Source organism: Salmo salar, chromosome 03 (assembly GCF_965601325.2).
Source record: "Salmo salar chromosome 03, fSalSal1, whole genome shotgun sequence".
NCBI classification, from domain to species: Eukaryota; Metazoa; Chordata; class Actinopteri; order Salmoniformes; family Salmonidae; genus Salmo; species Salmo salar.
In genome coordinates this window covers 89,916,989-89,937,031 of record NC_138293.1, presented here as the reverse complement: position 1 = coordinate 89,937,031, position 20,043 = coordinate 89,916,989, and the positions used below count along the sequence as shown (strand labels likewise).

Sequence of the window (20,043 nt, the reverse complement as noted above, 5' to 3'; positions counted from 1 at the left end):
TGGTTAAGTCTCTAAGAGCTTTCCACACCTGGATTGTACATCATTTACCTATTATTCTTTTCAAAATGCTTAAAGCTCTGTCAAATTTGTTGTTGATCATTGCTAGACCATTTTCAAGTTTTGTCATTGATTTTCTAGCAGATTTAAGTCAAAGCTGTAACTCGGCCACTCGGGAACATTCACTGTCTCCTTGGTAAGAAAATCCAGTGCTGATTTGGCCTTGCATTTTAGGCTATTGTCCTGCTGAAAATAAAATTCATCTTCCTGTGTCTGGTGGAAAGCCCGTGCTTAGCTAAATTTGGTTTCTTTTTTTTTATCCCAAAAACTCCTCAGTCCTTAATGATTACAAACATGCCCATAACATGATGCAGTCACCACTATGCTCGAAAATATGTAGAGTGGTACTCAGTAATGTGTTGTATTGGATTTGACCCAAACATAACACTTTGTATTCAGAACAAAAAGTGAATTGCTTTGTAACATTTTTTGCAGAATTACTTTAGTTCCTTATTGCAAACAGGATGCATGTTTTGGAATATTTTAATTCTGTACAGGCTTCCTTCTTTTCACTCTGTCAATTAGGTTAGTATTGTGGCGTAACTACAATGTTGACCCATCGTCAGTTTTCTCTTATCACAGCCATTAAACTCTGTTGCTGTTTTAAAGTCACCACTGGCCTAATATTGAAATCCCTGAGCGGTTTTCTTCCTCTCCGCCAACTGAGTTAGGAAAGACGCCTGTATCTTTGTAGTGACTGGGTGTATTGATACACCACCCAATGTATATTTAATAACTACACCATGCTAAAAAAGATATTCAATGTCTGCTTTTTTTTACCCATCTACCAATAGGTGCCCTTCTTTGTAATGCATTGGAATACCTCCCTGGTCTTTGTGGTTGAATCTGTGTTTGGAATTCACTGTTTGATTGTGGGACCTTACAATTATCTGTATGTGAGGGGTACAGAGATGAGGTACTCATTCAAAAATCATGTTAAACACTATTATTGAGCACAAAGTGAGTCCATGCAACTGACTATGACTTGTTAAGCACGTTTTTACTACTGAACTAATGAGTGCTTGTTTCCTTTGAAATGGGTGTGTTTGAATAGACTCACATTAACAGTTTTGTATGACTTAGCATGCTAGCTCTATCCTGGTGGCACAGTGGACTCATTCCATGAATAGAGAACAGAAGAAAATGAAAATGTTTTATGCCTAAGCATTTCATTTCCATGTGTCCTATCTGTGCTTGGAGTTAAACAGTCAACCCAAACTAAGCTAGCAGTATTATTAAAAGTCTTATTTGAAACATGTTCTCAGAATGTTATTGAATTATCTTCAAATAACCTATCTGTTATCAGAGCATTAATAAAACTCCCAGGAAAACTTTTAGAGAACCATAGTAAAACGTTCCCAGAACAGGTGAAGTTTTCACTTCAGCTCTCAGAATGTTTAAAAAACAATACGTTTTACCAGTCAGGAAACTGATGGCTTGTTCCCAGAACCAATGGGAAACCAAAAACCTGCATTCCCACAACCAAATGTGCTAGCTGGGAGGCTTTCAAACAGCACTTCACACAAACAGATTGTATTTCTGGTGCGCATAGAATGGTGTCATGTGTGCATTCAAATGTATGTTCCATGGCTATTTTTCTTCACAATACGACACAGATAGGCTGATTCTGTTCAGGACAACCCTGGCTACACCGGATGTCATCCTTGTAACTCTGGATAAAAAAGATCATAAACATTGATACTGTAAATTACATGCATTTTTAAATACAGATGTGTGTGGTTTGCTTGTATGACATCAAAGTGGTATTTATTATAATCCTTAATGTCGTATCTTTCATAACACATCGACTCCTCTCAATTTAACACATTTCCCTCACTCAGACAACAACAAATGTGCAAAAGTAGCCCAATTAGCGGGAGGGATGGTGTTATCTTATTGTCTCTTGTGGTGCTCAAGTTTATAAAGGCTGTCAGTCAAAACCCTTACCAGTGCTGTGAAGTGGAGAACCTGAGCTCTTATGTCATGTATAGCGTGTTACTGTACAGCCAATGTAGGCCCTTATCAACAACAACAATCTGCCATTTTCATCTCATATATGGGATGACAGGGGCAAGTGAACTGAGCAGTTGGGTAAATTGAGCCTGCTCTGAAATTTCCCCATGTGTTTTAATTTTTTTTACTGAAAACTACAACTTTAAGGAATTCCAGTAGGCTTAGACCATTTTCTTAATTGAACCTTTTATTTAACTAGACAAATCCGTTAACAAATTCTTATTTACAATGACGGCATACCCCGTCTAATCCCGGACTCAACTGGGCCAATTGTCCGCCGCACTATGGAACTCCCAATGACAGGGTCTGTAGTGACGCCTCTAGCACTGAGATGCAGTGCCTTAGATCGCTCGGGAGCCCCAAAAAAACAAAAATTTATCTTTCAGTTTCATTCCCAATTTATGGCAGCCGGGCATGTTGAGCCTGGTCTGTGGTTGTCCCATTAGGCGGAGGATTTTTTTTTAGCTGACTGGTTGCGGTTCTGGATTAATAGAGTGATCAGCCTATCATAGGCTGGGTTCTGACTGGGGGAGGAGCTCACAGCCTGCAATAAAACGCGGATGACTACATTGAGGGGAAAACATTTCTAAGAGGTATCCGTCGGCGTGGGAACAGGAAATACGTTCTAGTGTAGTTTACGCCTCACGCTTTCTTTAGTCTTATCCTTTTGTGATATTTGGCGACCCCGTAATTCGATTCCAAATGACTCGGTATGTAAGCAGTTGTTTCTTTACTCTGTTCGTTCTTTTCCTTTGGCGGGTCGAAGACATCGCAGAAGCTTGCAGATGCCTCCCTCAGCATCCTCAACAGGCTTTTTGCGATGCAGAAATTGGTAAGGCAATTTGGCAACATTTTGTCTTTCAGCTTTTCTTCACATGTTGCGAGCTATCAAAACGCAGCATGCCAACATTTTATGTATTGTCTGTGGTCGTTGTAGTAATAATAATTAGGACATGATCATTAAGCCTACTTACATATTCTCAGTTATTTACATAATTAAGTAGGCGACAGTAAGATGGTTTACAGCCAGGACTCTCCAACCCTGTTCCTGGAGACCTACCCTTTTGTAGGTTTTCAAGCCAACCCCTAGTTGTAATGTACCTTATTCTGTTTATCAACCAGCTAATTATTATAATTAGGTGCGCTAGATTAGAGTTGGCGGAAACCTACAGGACTGGAGCTCTCCAGGAACGATGGAGAGCCCTGCTACACTATATTTTGCTTAAGGCATAAAGTGTGCCGCCAAATGAATTATTTGCGATGTATGTGTGTTTACAGAACATTAAGGATACCTGCTCTTTCCATGACATGGACTGGCCAGGTGTAAACTATGATCCCTTATTGTCACTTGTTAAATCCTTTTCAATCAGTGTAGAATAAGGAGAGGAGACAGGTTAAAGAAGCATTCTATACTGTTCTCTCGGATCCATATCACCCTTAAACCATCAGTGTGACTGACCAGTGTACTGGAATAGACTTCAATAACATTAGTTAAACCATGTCTCCCTCTTCTAGTGATCAGGGCGAAGGTGGTTGGAAAGAAAGCGGTGTCTAACAACATCAAGTATGACATCCAACAGATCAAGGTATGATTCTCCTTTTTATGAAGTGGTTGTTCTATAAAAATGCCTCTCTAAATCGTAATGTAATTATTAATTCGCTCTTCCTACTGGTCCTAGACTATGGTGACATCCCCTATATGAACTCAGCTGCTGCTTCATTAAAGCTATCACTACTGTTCTCTACCAGATAGTTGGTTGGCCCTTTTACTTTGACTTCCCCTGCCTTACATCATTATGAAGACGTATGAGTTAGCCATCCCTGAGACTGGGTGTGGTAACTGGAAGTTACTTATGGAGTTAGGTAAACCAGCTTTTAGTGTATATATATTTTTTGCACCTGATTTGTGGCGCCATGTTAAAATACTTTGTTTTGGTGCTTTTTAGGGAAAAAAATGCATACAAAAGCAGAACTGGTCTCTATACTGAGTTTCTTATTTTAGGGGATTTATAATTCAGGACTCATCTGTAAAATGGATCTTGGTTAAATAATGATTGCTTGCACATTACAGATCTGCTGACATCAAAGGGTAAAGACTGACAGTGCCTGAGTGCTGCAGTCAGTGAGGTTCCAAACTATATATGTAGCTGACAGATATTCCTTTCTCTCCTTGTGATTGGTAGATGTTCAAAGGTTGTGACCAGGTTATCCACGCCATCTTCACTGACACTACTTCGTGCGGTGTGACTCTAGAAATCAACAAGGAGTATCTCTTCACAGGTGCGGTTCTCACTACGTTACCCAAGTTCAATTGCCAGCACTGGTTAACCCTATCAGTCCTTAGACCCCAGCAAAAATCAGCTTTACATTTATCTGCATGTCCAGCCCTGACATTTTGCCTTAGTGTTTTACCATTTCTTTCCAGGGCTACAAGTGGACATAAACAGTTTTATTAATAAATGTTAACATGAGGCAAATACTTGATTAAAAATGAATTTATATGAAAGCTCTAAGTACAGAAATTGTTTGCTCGGTGGGAAATTAATATCCAATTAATCAGTGACAACTGTTTGTAAAAACCAAACTATGTAAGCGTATTATACTACTAAAGACATTATGTCCTTGGATTTCCTATCTTCTTTGTAGAGGAACCCCGTTACCTTCTAATGACTCTTGTATAAAATAAAACATGTCTGTCTCAGCTTTTTATATTTATACTTAACAAATATTATAAATGTAAGGAAATCAGTCAATAGAAATATATTAATTAGGCCTTTTATCTAGAGATTTCACATGACTGGGAATAAAGATATGCATCTGTTGGTCGCAGATAATGTACCTTTACAAAAATGTAGGGCCGTCAGTGTCTGGTGTTACTACCATTTTCCCCATGCAGCGCAACACCTCTCCTTTGCTTAGTTGTTTAGGCTGTTGAATGTTGTCCCATTCCTCTTCAATGGCTGTGAGGTTTCTGGATATTGGCAGGAACTGTAACATGCTAATCCAGAGCATCCCAAACATGGTCAATGGTGACTTGTCTGAGTATACAGGCCAGGGGAGAACTGGACATTTTCAGCTTCCAGGAATTGTGTGAAGATCCTTGCGCCGTGGGCTGTGCATTATAATGCTGTAACATGAGGTGATGGCGGTGGGTGAAAGGTATCGCTGTGCATTTTAATTGCCATTGATAAAATGCAGTTTTCATTGTCCGTAGCATAACCTCACCGCCTCCATGGGGCACTCTGACCACCACGTTTACATCAGCAAACCACTTGCCCACAATGCCATACACGTGGTCTGCCGTTGAGGTCGGTTTGGACGTACTGCTAAAACTGGGGCGGCTTATGGTAGAGAAATTAGCATTCAGTTCTCTGGAAACCGCTCTGGTGGACATTCCTGTAGTCAGCATGCCAATTGCATGCTCCCTCAACTTGAGACATCTGTGGCATTGTGTTGTGTGACAGAACTGCACCTTTTAGAGTGGCATTTTATTGTCCCCAGCACAAGGTGCACCTGGATAATGATCATTTTCTGTTTAATGAGTTTCTTGATATGCCACACCTGTCAAGTGGTTGGATTATCTTGGTAATAGAGAAATGCTCACTGACATGGATGTAAACAAATTTGAGGTAAATAAGCTTTTTGTGTTTGGATCATTTCTGCCATCTTTTATTTTGGCTCATGAAACATGGGACCAACACGTTACGTTTATATTTTTGTTCAGTGTAAATGCCTGAGACCGACACAACAAAATGTGACAAGTTCAAGGGGCTTAGACTTTCTATAGGCACTGTAAATGTATACAACTAATGCATTAGTTAATACTAGTGTGTACACTTATGATAATAAATCTGTTCTGGGCTGCATCAGTGCTTCACACTCCAGGGTGAAGTTTCCCCCAGGGATGTATCCCAATCCTGACCATTAGTGGAACAAATGCTTAACTGAGCCAAGATCAGCATCTAGGGGCAACGGTACCCTACACCATGTTTTCCCCATGGTACATTGACTCACTATCTCTCTCTGTAGGCAAGCTGGAGACTGGAAGGATGTATGTAACAATGTGTGGCTATAATCCGTCCTGGGAGAACTTGAGTGCCGCACAAAAAAACAGCTTGACTCGCCTCTACAAAAGTGGCTGCGATTGCAAGGTGTGTGCCAGGAATTATAGTAATTACTATCCACCAGTTTTGTTCAGTAGTTACATGGCACATTTTCTTAAAGAGAGTATACTATTCTGGTCAAATTGGCAAATGCATGAGCTCGAGTATTGGGGTAATGATCAGTCAGTGATCTTGGTCTTTTCTCTCTCTCCTCTGTCCATAGATCATCCGCTGCACTTCCCTCCCCTGTCCGATCAGCACCTCAGCTGCGTGTTTGTGGACAGACTTGGGAACCGACAATGGCCAGAACCTTGCCTGTATCAAGAGGGAAGATGGGTCCTGTGCCTGGTACACGGGGATGGCACAACCCAAGAAGTTGTTACTGGATATTGGAGACTCCTAAACTCTACAGGCCACCCACTCACTGCTCAGAGTGACTAAAGATGCCTGCAATTAATACATTAGAAAACACAGCTACAAATGCAAATTGTGATTTATTTATTTTTTGTATTTTCTTTTTATTGCTTACTGATCACTTCTACAAGTGCAATTTAAAATAAACTACTAATTATATATTTCCTATAATTTTATACATACTACTAATTTTATATATCACTCAAGGTAATCATTTCTGTTATTTGTTGCTTGTTTTTAAACTGGAACCAAGGGTGTTATTGAAACCCCAAATTGTTTTCAATATGCTTGTCTGTAAATGGAACAGTGTTTCTGAAATACCATAAAGCCTGGGACGCATTCAACAGGGTGTAATGTATAAAGTTCAGATGGTATGATCTATACATGAATAACAAATTGTCTTCTGACATGAGGAAAGGAATCATGTCGGTTTGAATGGCATCTCTATCTGCCACATTAAACATTTGTCTACTGAATGTGGCCCTTCAGTAGTTTGGGTCTAAACCAGGGCTTCGGCTTTGTAATGTCATTAAACCACTCCGATTCTTTCTTCCTTGCTTTTTAAGTCGGATAATATTATTCTTCAGTGGAAAAAAATATCCTGTACAGTTCAATAATTTAGCAGACGATGTTATTGAGCCACTTTTTTTTATTTAAATTTTTTTTTTATCGCCATACTTTACCCCAAGTGGGAATAAAACCCACAACCCTGGCATTGAAAGAACCCTGCTCTACCAACTGAGCCACATGGGTACAACCCTATAGACAAAACCCTTTGAATTATCTGCAATGGAGATTGTAAACTTGGCTGCTTTGGTCCACAGTGTAGGGTAGTGGTTTTTGTCATGAATCTTGTTCTGGAGGCCAAACTGCAGATGGGCACAGTCATAAAATCTGAATTTAAACAACCTTAAACTCAACTTTTAATATATATGAATATTTACTATATAACCAGTTTTTTGGTTCCTAAAATAAACAAAAAATACCTTAATTAAAATATACTTTTATAAGTATCAACCCCCTTTTGTTTAGGTAAGCCTAAATTAGTTAAGGAATAAAATGTGTCGTAACAAATCACAAGTTACATGGACTGAATTAATGGGGGTTGACATGATTTTTGAATGACTACCCATTCGTCTGTCCCCCATGAATCTGTAAGGTCCCTCAAAGACCAGGGAGCTTTTTGAAAGCCTTTAGAAGGGCTAATTGGTAGATGGTTAACAAATCAGACTTCTCTTTAAACATGGTAAAGTTAATAATTAGGTATGAAACCACCCAGACATTATGCGTACCCACCATGGTATTGGGCAGCTGCTGACATTTGAACTTAACTGGTTTAGAAATCAAACTCTGGTCATCTAATTGCAGAGAACATTGTATACATTTTGCCCAGCTTTTTTTGTTAAGATTGTATTACAAGGTATGCTATATGTGTAGGATATGCCATGTTAGTATATGCAGCTGTAGGTTTTAAACCCCATTCTAGGCTGTTATAACATTTCTGTCTATCGGGAGTGAGTTCTTTTCTGTTTGTTAAAATAATAACAGCGCTCTGCTTTCTATAGACGTTCCATGCCCGACCCACACGACCTGTGATTTCCGTGCATCTGATTGGACAGAGGTGTCACCACAGGTCCCAGAGTGGTTGGGCAATTTTTTTCTCTCCTGATTGTAACAAAGTTCAGATTTGCCCCCCCAAAAATGTTTGATTGTAATATACACCAGAGTGTGTAAAGCTGTCATCAAGGCAAAGGGTTGCTACTTTGAAGAATCTCAAATATAAGATAAACAAATAAAAATATAATACTTTTTTTGGTTTGTACATGATTCCATATGTGTTATTTCATAGTTTTGATCTCTTCACTATTATTCTATAATGTAGAAAATAGTAAAAAATAAAGAAAAACCCTACACTACTTTTGACCAGTAGTGTAGGCTATCTAAATATGTGAAAAGAGTGGCCATGGGGAATAAACCCCTGCTTTACTGTACTGTGCTCTACTGTACCCTACTCTACTGTTCTCTACTCTACTGTACTGTGTTCTGCTGTACCCTACAGTATTGTGCTCTACTGTACCCTACTCTACTGTTCTCTACTGTACCCTATTCTACTGTACTGTACTGTGCTCTTCTGTACCCTACGGTATTGTGCTCTAAGGCTGTACGTTTGTTTATGTGTAACTCTGTGTTGTTTTTGTCGCACTGCTTTGCTTTATCTTGGCCAGGTCGCAGTTGTAAATGAGAACTTGTTCTCAACTGGCCTACCTGGTTAAATAAAGGTGAAATAACAATAAAATAAGGCACTGTGCTGTACCGTACTCTATTGTTCTCTACTGTACTGTGCTCTACTATACTGTACTCTACTATACTGTACCCTACTCTACTGTATTGCACTGTACTGTACCCTACTGTACTGTACCCTACTGTACTGTACTATACTATACTGTACCCTACTGTGCTCTACTATACCCTACTGTACTGTACTGTACTATACTGTGCTCTACTGTACCCTATTCTACTGTACTATACTGTACCCTAGTCTGCTGTTCTCTAGTGAGGTGCTAGGGAATTCAGGTAAATATTTCAAATATGCTGTAAGTCTGAATAATATTCTGTATATTCCTATCGGAAGACGTGTGCAGAAAGTTTGGTAAAAATAGGATACAAATTAGTCATTTTTTTCAACCCCCAATTTGCACAACTTCTGCAGAATGACCCATATACTGTTAATATGTCATTAAAAAGTTAAAGGTCCATTAACAGTCTAGCCTATGTCATCACTATGTGTTAATTTCATGAATTTTGAATTAAAGAAGATTTTGAAGTACTACTTCAGTATACAGTATTTATACTATTACTCAAGTAGTATTTTACTTTGGTTACTTCCACTTTGTATGAAGGTATCTTTACTTTTACTCAATGACAATTGGGTAGTCTACTTTATCCACCACTGAGCCTAGGTAGCCTAGCCAACCAAAGTTATATAATATAAACCAAAGTTGATCAAGTTCACATTTTCTCCAAACACAAATAAATTGTCTTAGGCTATAAATACATAATGTTAGCACTTTGTTTCCCCTGGCCAGATGAGACAGGGTCCATAGAGCCTAGGCCTACAGTTAGTCAGAGAGCATCTGGCCAGCGGGGTGGTGGCACTGGAATCCTCATCTCTCCCAAGTGGACATTCTCTCTTTCTCCCCTGACCCATCTGTCTATCTCCTCATTTGAATTCCATGCTGTCACAGTTACCAGCCCTTTCAAGCTTAACATCCTTATCATTTATTGCCCTCCAGGTTCCCTTGGAGAGTTCATCAATGAGCTTGACCTCTTGATAAGTTCCTTTCCTGAGGATGGCTCACCTCTCACAGTTCTGGGTGACTTTAACCTCCCCACGTCTACCTTTGACTCATTCCTCTCTGCCTCCTTCTTTCCACTCCTCTCCTCTTTTGACCTCACCCTCTCACCTTCCCCCCCTACTCACAAGGCAGGCAATACGCTTGACCTCATCTTTACTAGATGCTGTTCTTCCACTAATCTCATTGCAACTCCCCTCCAAGTCTCCGACCACTACCTTGTATCCTTTTCCCTCTCGCTCTCATCCAACACTTCTCACTCTGCCCCTACTCGGATGGTATTGCGCCGTCCCAACCTTCGCTCTCTCTCTCCCGCTACTCTCTCCTCTTCCATCCTATCATCTCTTCCCTCTGCTCAAACCTTCTCCAACCTATCCCCTGATTCTGCCTCCTCAACCCTCCTCTCCTCCCTTTCTGCACCTTTTGATTCTCTATGTCCCCTATACTCCAGGCCGGCTCGGTCCTCCCCTCCTGCTCCGTGGCTCGACGACTCACTACGAGCTCACAGAACAGGGCTCCGGGCAGCCGAGCGGAAATGGAGGAAAACTCGCCTCCCTGCGGACCTGGCGTCCTTTCACTCCCTCCTCTCTACATTTTCCTCTTCTGTCTCTGCTGCTAAAGCCACTTTCTACCACTCTAAATTCCAAGCATCTGCCTCTAACCCTAGGAAGCTCTTTGCCACCTTCTCCTCCCTCCTGAATCCTCCTCCCCCCCCTCCTCCCTCTCTGCGGATGACTTCGTCAACCATTTTGAAAAGAAGGTTGACGACATCCGATCCTCGTTTGCTAAGTCAAACGACACCGCTGGTCCTGCTCACACTGCCCTACCCTGTGCTTTGACCTCTTTCTCCCCTCTCTCTCCAGATGAAATCTCGCGTCTTGTGACGGCCGGCCGCCCAACAACCTGCCCGCTTGACCCTATTCCCTCCTCTCTTCTCCAGACCATTTCCGGAGACCTTCTCCCTTACCTCACCTCGCTCATCAACTCATCCTTGACCGCTGGCTACGTCCCTTCCGTCTTCAAGAGAGCGAGAGTTGCACCCCTTCTGAAAAAACCTACACTCGATCCCTCCGAAGTCAACAACTACAGACCAGTATCCCTTCTTTCTTTTCTCTCCAAAACTCTTGAACGTGCCGTCCTTGGCCAGCTCTCCTGCTATCTCTCTCAGAATGACCTTCTTGATCCAAATCAGTCAGGTTTCAAGACTGGTCGTTCAACTGAGACTGCTCTTCTCTGTGTCACGGAGGCTCTCCGCACTGCTAAAGCTAACTCTCTCTCCTCTGCTCTCATCCTCCTAGACCTATCTGCTGCCTTTGATACGGTGAACCATCAGATCCTCCTCTCCACCCTCTCCGAGTTGGGCATCTCCGGCGTGGCCCACGCTTGGATTGCGTCCTACCTGACAGGTCGCTCCTACCAGGTGGCGTGGCGAGAATCTGTCTCCGCACCACGTGCTCTCACCACTGGTGTCCCCCAGGGCTCTGTTCTAGGCCCTCTCCTATTCTCGCTATACACCAAGTCACTTGGCTCTGTCATATCCTCACATGGTCTCTCCTATCATTGCTATGCAGACGACACACAATTAATCTCCTCCTTTCCCCCTTCTGATAACCAGGTGGCGAATCGCATCTCTGCATGTCTGGCAGACATATCAGTGTTGATGACGGATCACCACCTCAAGCTGAACCTCGGCAAGACGGAGCTGCTCTTCCTCCCGGGAAAGGACTGCCCGTTCCATGATCTCGCCATCACGGTTGACAACTCCATTGTGTCCTCCTCCCAGAGTGCTAAGAACCTTGGCGTGACCCTGGACAACACCCTGTCGTTCTCTACTAACATCAAGGCGGTGACCCGATCCTGTAGGTTCATGCTCTACAACATTCGCAGAGTACGACCCTGCCTCACACAGGAAGCGGCGCAGGTCCTAATCCAGGCACTTGTCATCTCCCGGCTGGATTACTGCAACTCGCTGTTGGCTGGGCTCCCTGCCTGTGCCATTAAACCCCTACAACTCATCCAGAACGCCGCAGCCCGTCTGGTGTTCAACCTTCCCAAGTTCTCTCACGTCACCCCGCTCCTCCGCTCTCTCCACTGGCTTCCTGTTGAAGCTCGCATCCGCTACAAGACCATGGTGCTTGCCTACGGAGCTGTGAGGGGAACGGCACCTCCGTACCTTCAGGCTCTGATCAGGCCCTACACCCAAACAAGGGCACTGCGTTCATCCACCTCTGGCCTGCTCGCCTCCCTACCTCTGAGGAAGCACAGTTCCCGCTCAGCCCAGTCAAAACTGTTCGCTGCTCTGGCACCCCAATGGTGGAACAAGCTCCCTCACGACGCCAGGACAGCGGAGTCAATCACCACCTTCCGGAGACACCTGAAACCCCACCTCTTTAAGGAATACCTAGGATAGGATAAAGTAATCCTTCTAACCCCCCCCCCATTAAAAGATTTAGATGCACTATTGTAAAGTGGTTGTTCCACTGGATATCATAAGGTGAATCCTCCAATTTGTAAGTCGCTCTGGATAAGAGCGTCTGCTAAATTACTTAAATGTAAATGTAAATGTCAGACTGATACTGCAGGTCAGATCACTAATGTTTAGGTGTAGGCTGCTACAACATTTCTCTAAAGAGTTTTTGCTTGTCTATTGGGAGTGAGTTATTTTCCTGTTTGCTAAAATAATACCGGTGGGAAGATGATGGTGAGAAGAATATAGCGCGCTCTGATTTATATAGATGTGTGCCATGCTCGACCTGCACAACCTGTAATTTCTGTGAATCTGATTGTTCAGAGGTAGCACCACAGGACCCAGAGTTGTGGGGATTTTTTTCTTTCTCCTGCTCTAAAGTTACCCCAGGTGATTTCTTTTTTTCTTCCTGAAAGCAACAAAACTATAAGGAATTCCAGTAGGTGTAGCCTAAAATGTATCTTTCTGGTTCATCCCCATTTTTTAATTGAAAGAGGGACAATTTATGTCCCGTTAGGCAGGGAATTAAAAAAAGGAGTGGCTGTGGTTCTCGATTAATAGAATGATCAGCCTGACTGGCTTGGTTCTGATTGGGGGAGGAGCTAACAGTCTACAATAAAAAGGCGGCTGATTCCATATAGTACTGTACGTAGAAGGTTTTATTGGTTTCTCGTAGTTATAGACTGAATTGTCATGGGATAAACGGTTTCCTTCCACGCAATAGTTTTTTCTTGTATAGAGTTGACAGTAAAATAATTTATTTCTAAAATGACTAAGCAGTTTCATTAGTCTGGTAGTACTAGTCCTTTGGCGGGTCGATGAAATCGCAGAAGCTTGAACTTGCATGATTGTAAACTCAGCAAAAAATGTCAACTGCGTTTATTTTCAGCGAGCTTAACATGTGTAAATATTTGTATGAACGTGAGATTCAACAACTGAGACAAACTGAACAAGTTCCACAGACACGTGACTAACAGAAATGGAATAATGTGTTCCTGAACAAAGGGGGGGTCAAAACCAAAAGTAAGTCAGTATCTGGTGTGGCATTAAGTACTGCAGTGCATCTCCTCCTCATGGACTGCACCAGATTAGCCCGTTCTTGCTGTGAGATGTTACCCCACTGTTCCACCAAGGCACCTGCAAGTTCCCGGACATTTCTGGGGGTAATGGCCCTAGCCCTCACCCTCCGATTCAACAGGTCCCAGATGTGCTCAATGGGATTGAGATCCGGGCTCCTCGCTGGCCATGGCAGAACACTGACATTCATGTCTTGCAGGAAATCACACACAGAACGAGCAGTATGGCTGGTGGCATTGTCATGCTGGAGGGTCTTGTCAGGAAGAGCCTGCAGGAAGGGTACCACATGAGGGAGGAGGATGTCTTCCTTGTAACGCACAGCGTTGTGATTGCCTGCAAAGACAAGTTCAGTCCAATGATGCTGTCACACACCGCCCCAGACCATGACGGACCCTCCACCTCAATCGATCCCGCTCCAGATTACAGGCCTCGGTGTAACGCTCATTCTTTCGACAATAAACACAATCCAACCATCACCCCTGGGGAGAGAGTACAGCGACTCGTCAGTGAAGAGCACTTTTTGCTAGTCCTGTCTGGTCCAGCGACGGTGGGTTTGTGCCCATAGGTGACGTTGTTGCCAGTGATGTCTGGTGAGGACCTGCCTTACAACAGGCTTACAAGCCCTCAGTCCAACCTCTCTCAGCCTATTGCGGACAGTCTGAGCACTGATTGAGGGATTGTGTGTTCCTGGTGTAACTCGGGCAGTTGTTGCCATCCTGTACCTGTCCCACAGGTGTGATGTTCGGATGTACTGATCCTGTGCAGGTGTTGTTACACGTGGTCTGCCACTGCGAGGATGATCAGCTGTCCGTCCTGTCTCCCTGTAGCGCTGTCTTAGGCGTCTCACAGTACGGACATTGCAATTTACTGCCCTGGCCACATCTGCAGTCCTCATGCTTCCTTGCAGCATGCCTAAGGCACATTCACGCAGATGAGCAGCGACCCTGGGCATCTTTCTTTTGGTGTTTTTCAGAGTCAGTAGAAAGGCCTCTTTAGTGTCCTACGTTTTCATAATTATGACCTTAATTGCCTAATGTCTGTAAACTGTTTGTGTCTTAACGACCGTTCCACAGTTGCATGTTCATTAATTGCTTATGGTTCATTGAACAAGCATGGGAAACAGTGTTTAAACCCTTTACAATGAAGATCTGTGAAGTTAATTCATAAAAATCCAAATATCTTTGAAAGACAGGGTCCTGAAAAAGGGAAGTTTATTTTTATGCTGAGTTTACATCCTCAACAGGCTTTTTGCAATGCAGATGTCGGTAAGGCAATTTTGACAACATTTCTTACTTCACGAGTTTCGCCTCACATGTTGATAGGCTGTGTACTACAGTATCAATGCGCATCATGCAAAATTTTATAAATTCTCCATGGTTGTTCTAATGTTAGCATTTTTAGGACATGATCATTAGGCCTACAGTTGAAGTCAGAAGTTTACATACACCATAGCCAAATACATTTAAACTCCGTTTTTCACAATTCCTGACATTTAATCCTCATAAAAATTCCCTGTCTTAGGTCAGTTAGGATCACCACTTTATTTTAGAACGTAAAATGTCATAATGATAGTAGAGAATTATTTATTTTAGCTTTTATTTCTTTCATCACATTCCCAGTGGGTCAGAAGTTTACATAAACTCAATTAGTATTTGGTAGCATTGCCTTTAAATTGTTTAACTTGGGTCAAACGTTTCGGGTAGCCTTCCACAAGCTTCCCACAATAAGTTGGGTGAATTTTGGCCCATTCCTCCATGACAGAGCTGGTGTAACTGAGTCAGGTTTGTAGGCCTCCTTGCTCGCACACGCTTCTTCAGTTCTGCCCACAAATTTTCTATAGGTTTGAGGCCAGGGCTTTGTGATGGCCACTCCAATACCTTGACTTTGTTGTCCTTAAGCCATTTTGCCACAACTTTGGAAGTATGCTTGGGGTCATTGTCCATTTGGAAGACCCATTTGCGACCAAGCTTTAACTTCCTGACTGATGTCTTGAGATGTTGCTTCAATATATCCACATAATTTTCCTGCCTCATGATGCCATCTATTTTGTGAAGTGTATCAGTCCCTCCTGCAGCAAAGCACCCCCACAACATAATGCTGTCAGCCCCGTGCTTCCCGGTTGGGATGGTGTTCTTCGGCTTGCAAGCCTCGCCCTTTTTCCTCCAAACATAACGATGGTCATTATGGCCAAAAAGTTATATTTTTGTTTCACCAGACCAGAGGACATTTCTCCAAAAAGTACAATCTTTGTCCCCATTGTGATGACGTTGTATCGGTTAATGGGGTGACTGCTGCTCATCGAATGATTAACGGTTTATAATTGCGTGATTAAATGAATCAGGCAATAATTAACTCATTAACCTGGGGCACCATGGGAAAATTGGTTTATTGAGTTTCTATTTCCCAAATTAACTCAAAGAATATCAGAATCAATTTTACAGTCGCTAATTAATCAATTTCCTCTACAGTCTCATTCTGAATGTCGCATTATCCGGGAATCTGCACAAACCCGAGTCCCACTAATGAGTCCATACCACACCAAGTTTAGTTGATTTTATTTATTTATTTATTTACTAGCAACCTAAAATGATAATATAAGATACACATACACAAAAACACAGTCTAGGCTATTGATTAGAACTTAGTATAACGGGCCAACACACTATGGCGCGTGTTACCCAAAATGGGGATTTAAAAGAAAGAGAAAAAGAGAAAGTACACGAGAGAAATATACATTTGTGTGCATTTGTCAGCTATGCTTATTTTAACCCTAGCCTTGCCCCGAACTGCCGCTCTTATGGGTCAGAATATAATGATTTAATTACATGTTGGAGGTCTCCGATGGGGGTCTTCGCGTGGATGGCGCCTTGGCGCCTTCTCTGGTGTAACTCTCTGGTTGTCCTCACGATGTTAGTGTCCTTCTGTATTAGTGCTCTGTTTCCTCACGCTTGTTGTGAAAGGGGTCTTCGGAGGACAGACAGCCCTGTAGCTCAGGGCTCACAGCGTAGGAATGAAAGCAGTGTAGATACACGATTCGATGGAGAGTGGTGGCTGGGTGTTCTGTTCTAAATGTACCCTCTTAGACGCAGCTACTCATCCATAGCATGGATAGAAGAGGTTTCCTTTGTCTTCAACCTCATGTTGCGTTTTGGGTTTGTTGACTACTCAGACCTTGGCTGCAGCTACTCAGACCTTGGCTGTTAGACTAAGTGGTCACTTAGTCTAACATGTTAATTCTTAACTCACATGTCTTATACCCTCGGGTCAGAAGGGGGCATTCCTGCCTTTAGGGCAATTCTCTGGGCGTACCAAGTTACGAGGGAAGGTCTGGATTTTACTCAGATCCAATTTAGACAACTAACTTCACATTTCATCTTTACCAAAACATTCTCTTTGATTTGGACATTTTCCACCCAACGTACATTGTATAAATATCAAGCATATACTAGGACAATTCTTAAAGTTATACTATTTTCATTATAACATCGTCCTTTAACTTTTAATAACAAAACAAAAATGACATTAATTTTCATGTTCCATCTTTCGTCATTTCCACCATTGTGGCTGACGAAACCCAATGTCCCAAAGTCCATTTATTGCATGTTTAATGTTCTGAGGCCGGTTCTCCATAGTGAGAGGACAAAGGAATGTTGTCTGCTGCCTTAGATTTACAATTGGTGGGGGTAGAAATCTCTCTGTAGGATTGTGGTCCCCAGTAACCTGAGCCGAGCAGGACAGTCTTGACACCATGTGTAGTTGCAAACCGTAGTCTGGCTTTTTATGGCGGTTTTGGAGCAGTGGCATCTTCCTTGCTGAGTGGCCTTTCAGGTTATCTCGATATAGGACTCGTTTTACTGTGGATATAGATACTTTTGTACCTGTTTCCTCCCGCATCTTCACAAGGTCCTTTGCTGTCGGTCTGGGATTGATTTGCACGTTTCGCACCAAAGTACGTTCATCTCTAGGAGACAGAGAGTTATGGCGGCTGCGTGGTCCCATGGTGTTTATACTTGCATACTATTGTTTGTACAGATGAACGTGGTACCTTCAGGCGTTTGGAAATTGCTCCCAAGGATGAACCAGACATGTGGAGGTCTACAATTTTTTTCTGAGGTCTTGACTGATTTCTTTTGATTTTCCCATGATGTCAAGCAAAGAGGCACTGAGTTTGAAGGTAGGCCTTGAAATACATTCACAGGTACACCTCCAATTGACTCAAATTATGTCAATTAGTCTATCAGAAGCTTCTAAAGCCATGATATCATTCTCTGGAATTTTCCAAGCTGTTTAAAGGCACGGTCAACTTAGTGTATGTAAAGTTCTGACCCACTGGATTTGTGATACAGTGAATTATAAGTGAAATAATCTGTCTGTTATTGTTGGAAAAATTACTTGTGTCATGCATAAAGTAGATGTCCTAACTGACTTGCCAAAACTATAGTTTGTTAACAATACATTTGTGGAGTGGTTGAAAAACAAGTTTTAATGACTCCAACTTAAGTGTAAACTTCTGACTTCAACTGTATCTTAGGTGCCAAATGATTTAATACACAGCATATGACAACAAACAGTTCACCAAACGCTTATCGGAGCCATCTCAACTCTTTCTAGATGTGGACAATAGATATGCCTCTTCTCCGACTCCTGAACTCTACAGAGACTGCTACACCAATCGGAATTTGACAATCTTTCCACCAAACAAACGGAGCAGCTTCTGTTTAAGTTGAGGCAAAAATTCTATGAACACAGAGAGAAAGCTGGCAAGTTGTTATCTCACCAGCTTTGACAATGCGCTGCTAGCAGCACCATACCTGAAATCTGTGTTGCACCTGATTTAACTTCTACCAATCCCAAAGAAATCAACAATCCATTTTAAGCAATTTTATTCTGCTCTTTACTCATCAGAGACTCTTCCTGACACATCTCGTATGCATGCACTTCTAGACAATCTGGACATCCCCTGTCTCAATTCAGGTGAACTCATATGCTCCAGGACACATTACCCTATGTGAATCCATTGAAGGTCTGACCTTTATGAAAATAGAATGTTTTTTGAAGGAATATAGAAAAGCAGAATCTCATGTCATCCTATTATAACAAATGTTTTGTTTTACTGGTGGTTTTTGAGTAAATCTATTTTGATACACCCTGAGTATTTTATTTGGTGCGTTTGGGAAGTTGGGAATCATACAAAATTAACATAGACATTGACCTTTGACATCAAAGTTTGACGAGATCAGGCTTGACCTAATCCTTGATATTCAGTGCCTTTATAAAGTATTTACACCCCTTGAATTGTTCCAGATTTAGTTGTGTTACAAAGTGGGATCAAAATAGATTTTTTGTCAATGATCTACACAAAATACTCTGTATACTCAAAGTGGGGGATTTTTTGTTGTTGTTGATTAGATAAGTATTCAAACCCTGAGCCAATACATGTTAGAATCACCTTTGGTAGCGATTACAGCTGTGAGTCTTTCTGGTAAGTCAATTAGAGCTTTGCAAACCTGTATTTGCAAACCTCAAGGTCTGTCAATGTTAGTTGTTGATCATTGCTAGACAGCCATTTTCAAGTCTTGCCAGAGATTTTCAAGCCGATTTAAGTCAAAACTGTAACTAGGCCACTCACAAACATTCAATGATGTCTTAATAAGTTATTAATAAGCAACTCCATTGTATATTTGGCCTAGTGTTTTAAGTTATTGTTATCCTGAAAGTTGAATTTGTCTGCCAGTGTCTGTTGGAAAGCAGACTGGACCAAGTTTTCCACTAGGATTTTGCCTGTGCTTAGCTCTATTCAGTTTATTTTTATCCTAAAAAAAACTCCCTCGTCCTTGCCGATGACAAGCATGCCCATAACATGATGCAGTCACCACCATGCTTGAAAATATGAAGTGGTACTCAGTGTTGTGTTGGTAACTACAATGTTGTTGATCCATACTCAGTTTTGTACTATCTCCTATTACAGCCATTAACTTAGGGCTAGGCGCCCCGCTAGCGGGACAACTTCCGGTGAAACGGGAGGGCGCGCAATTCAAATAAATAATCATAAAAATGATGGATATTAAACATTTAGGTACATATATCGGTTGAAAGCTTAAATTCTTGTTAATCTAACTGCATTGTCCGATTTACAGTAGCCTTTACAGCGAAAGCATACCATGCGATTTTTTGAGGATGGCGCCCCACATCAAAATATTTTTCAACCGGCACAGGTTTCATAAATTCACAAATAGCGATTAAATATTCACTTTTTGAAAATCTTCCTCTGATTTGTCATCCAAAGGGTCCCAGCTATAACATGTAGTGTCGTTTTGTTAGATAAAATCCTTCTTTATATCCCAAAAAGTCAGTTTAGTTGGCGCCATCGATTTGAGTAATCCACTCGTTCAACATGCAGAGAAAGGCATCCAAAAATCTACCTCTAAACTTTGTTAAAACAAGTCAAAATATGTTTCTATTGACTCCTCAGATACCCTAAAATGTAATCAAACTATAATATTTCTTATGGAAAGTATGTTCAATAGGAAACCAATATTAGCAGGTGCGTCTTCATCGC

At 41.9% G+C, this 20,043-nt stretch overlaps 1 protein-coding gene across 1 annotated transcript; it reads left to right on the top strand.

Annotated features, from left to right (window-relative positions):
• The first annotated feature begins 2,634 nt into the window (after nt 1–2,634).
• On the top strand, nt 2,635–6,746 carry LOC106606432 (metalloproteinase inhibitor 2). The gene is made up of 5 exons (XM_014202629.3): nt 2,635–2,902; nt 3,586–3,656; nt 4,254–4,350; nt 6,100–6,221; nt 6,397–6,746. The coding sequence occupies exons 1-5, from the start codon at nt 2,773–2,775 to the stop codon at nt 6,574–6,576; spliced, it is 600 nt and encodes a 199-aa protein (XP_014058104.2). The 5' UTR covers nt 2,635–2,772; the 3' UTR covers nt 6,577–6,746.
• The last annotated feature ends 13,297 nt before the right edge of the window (nt 6,747–20,043 follow it).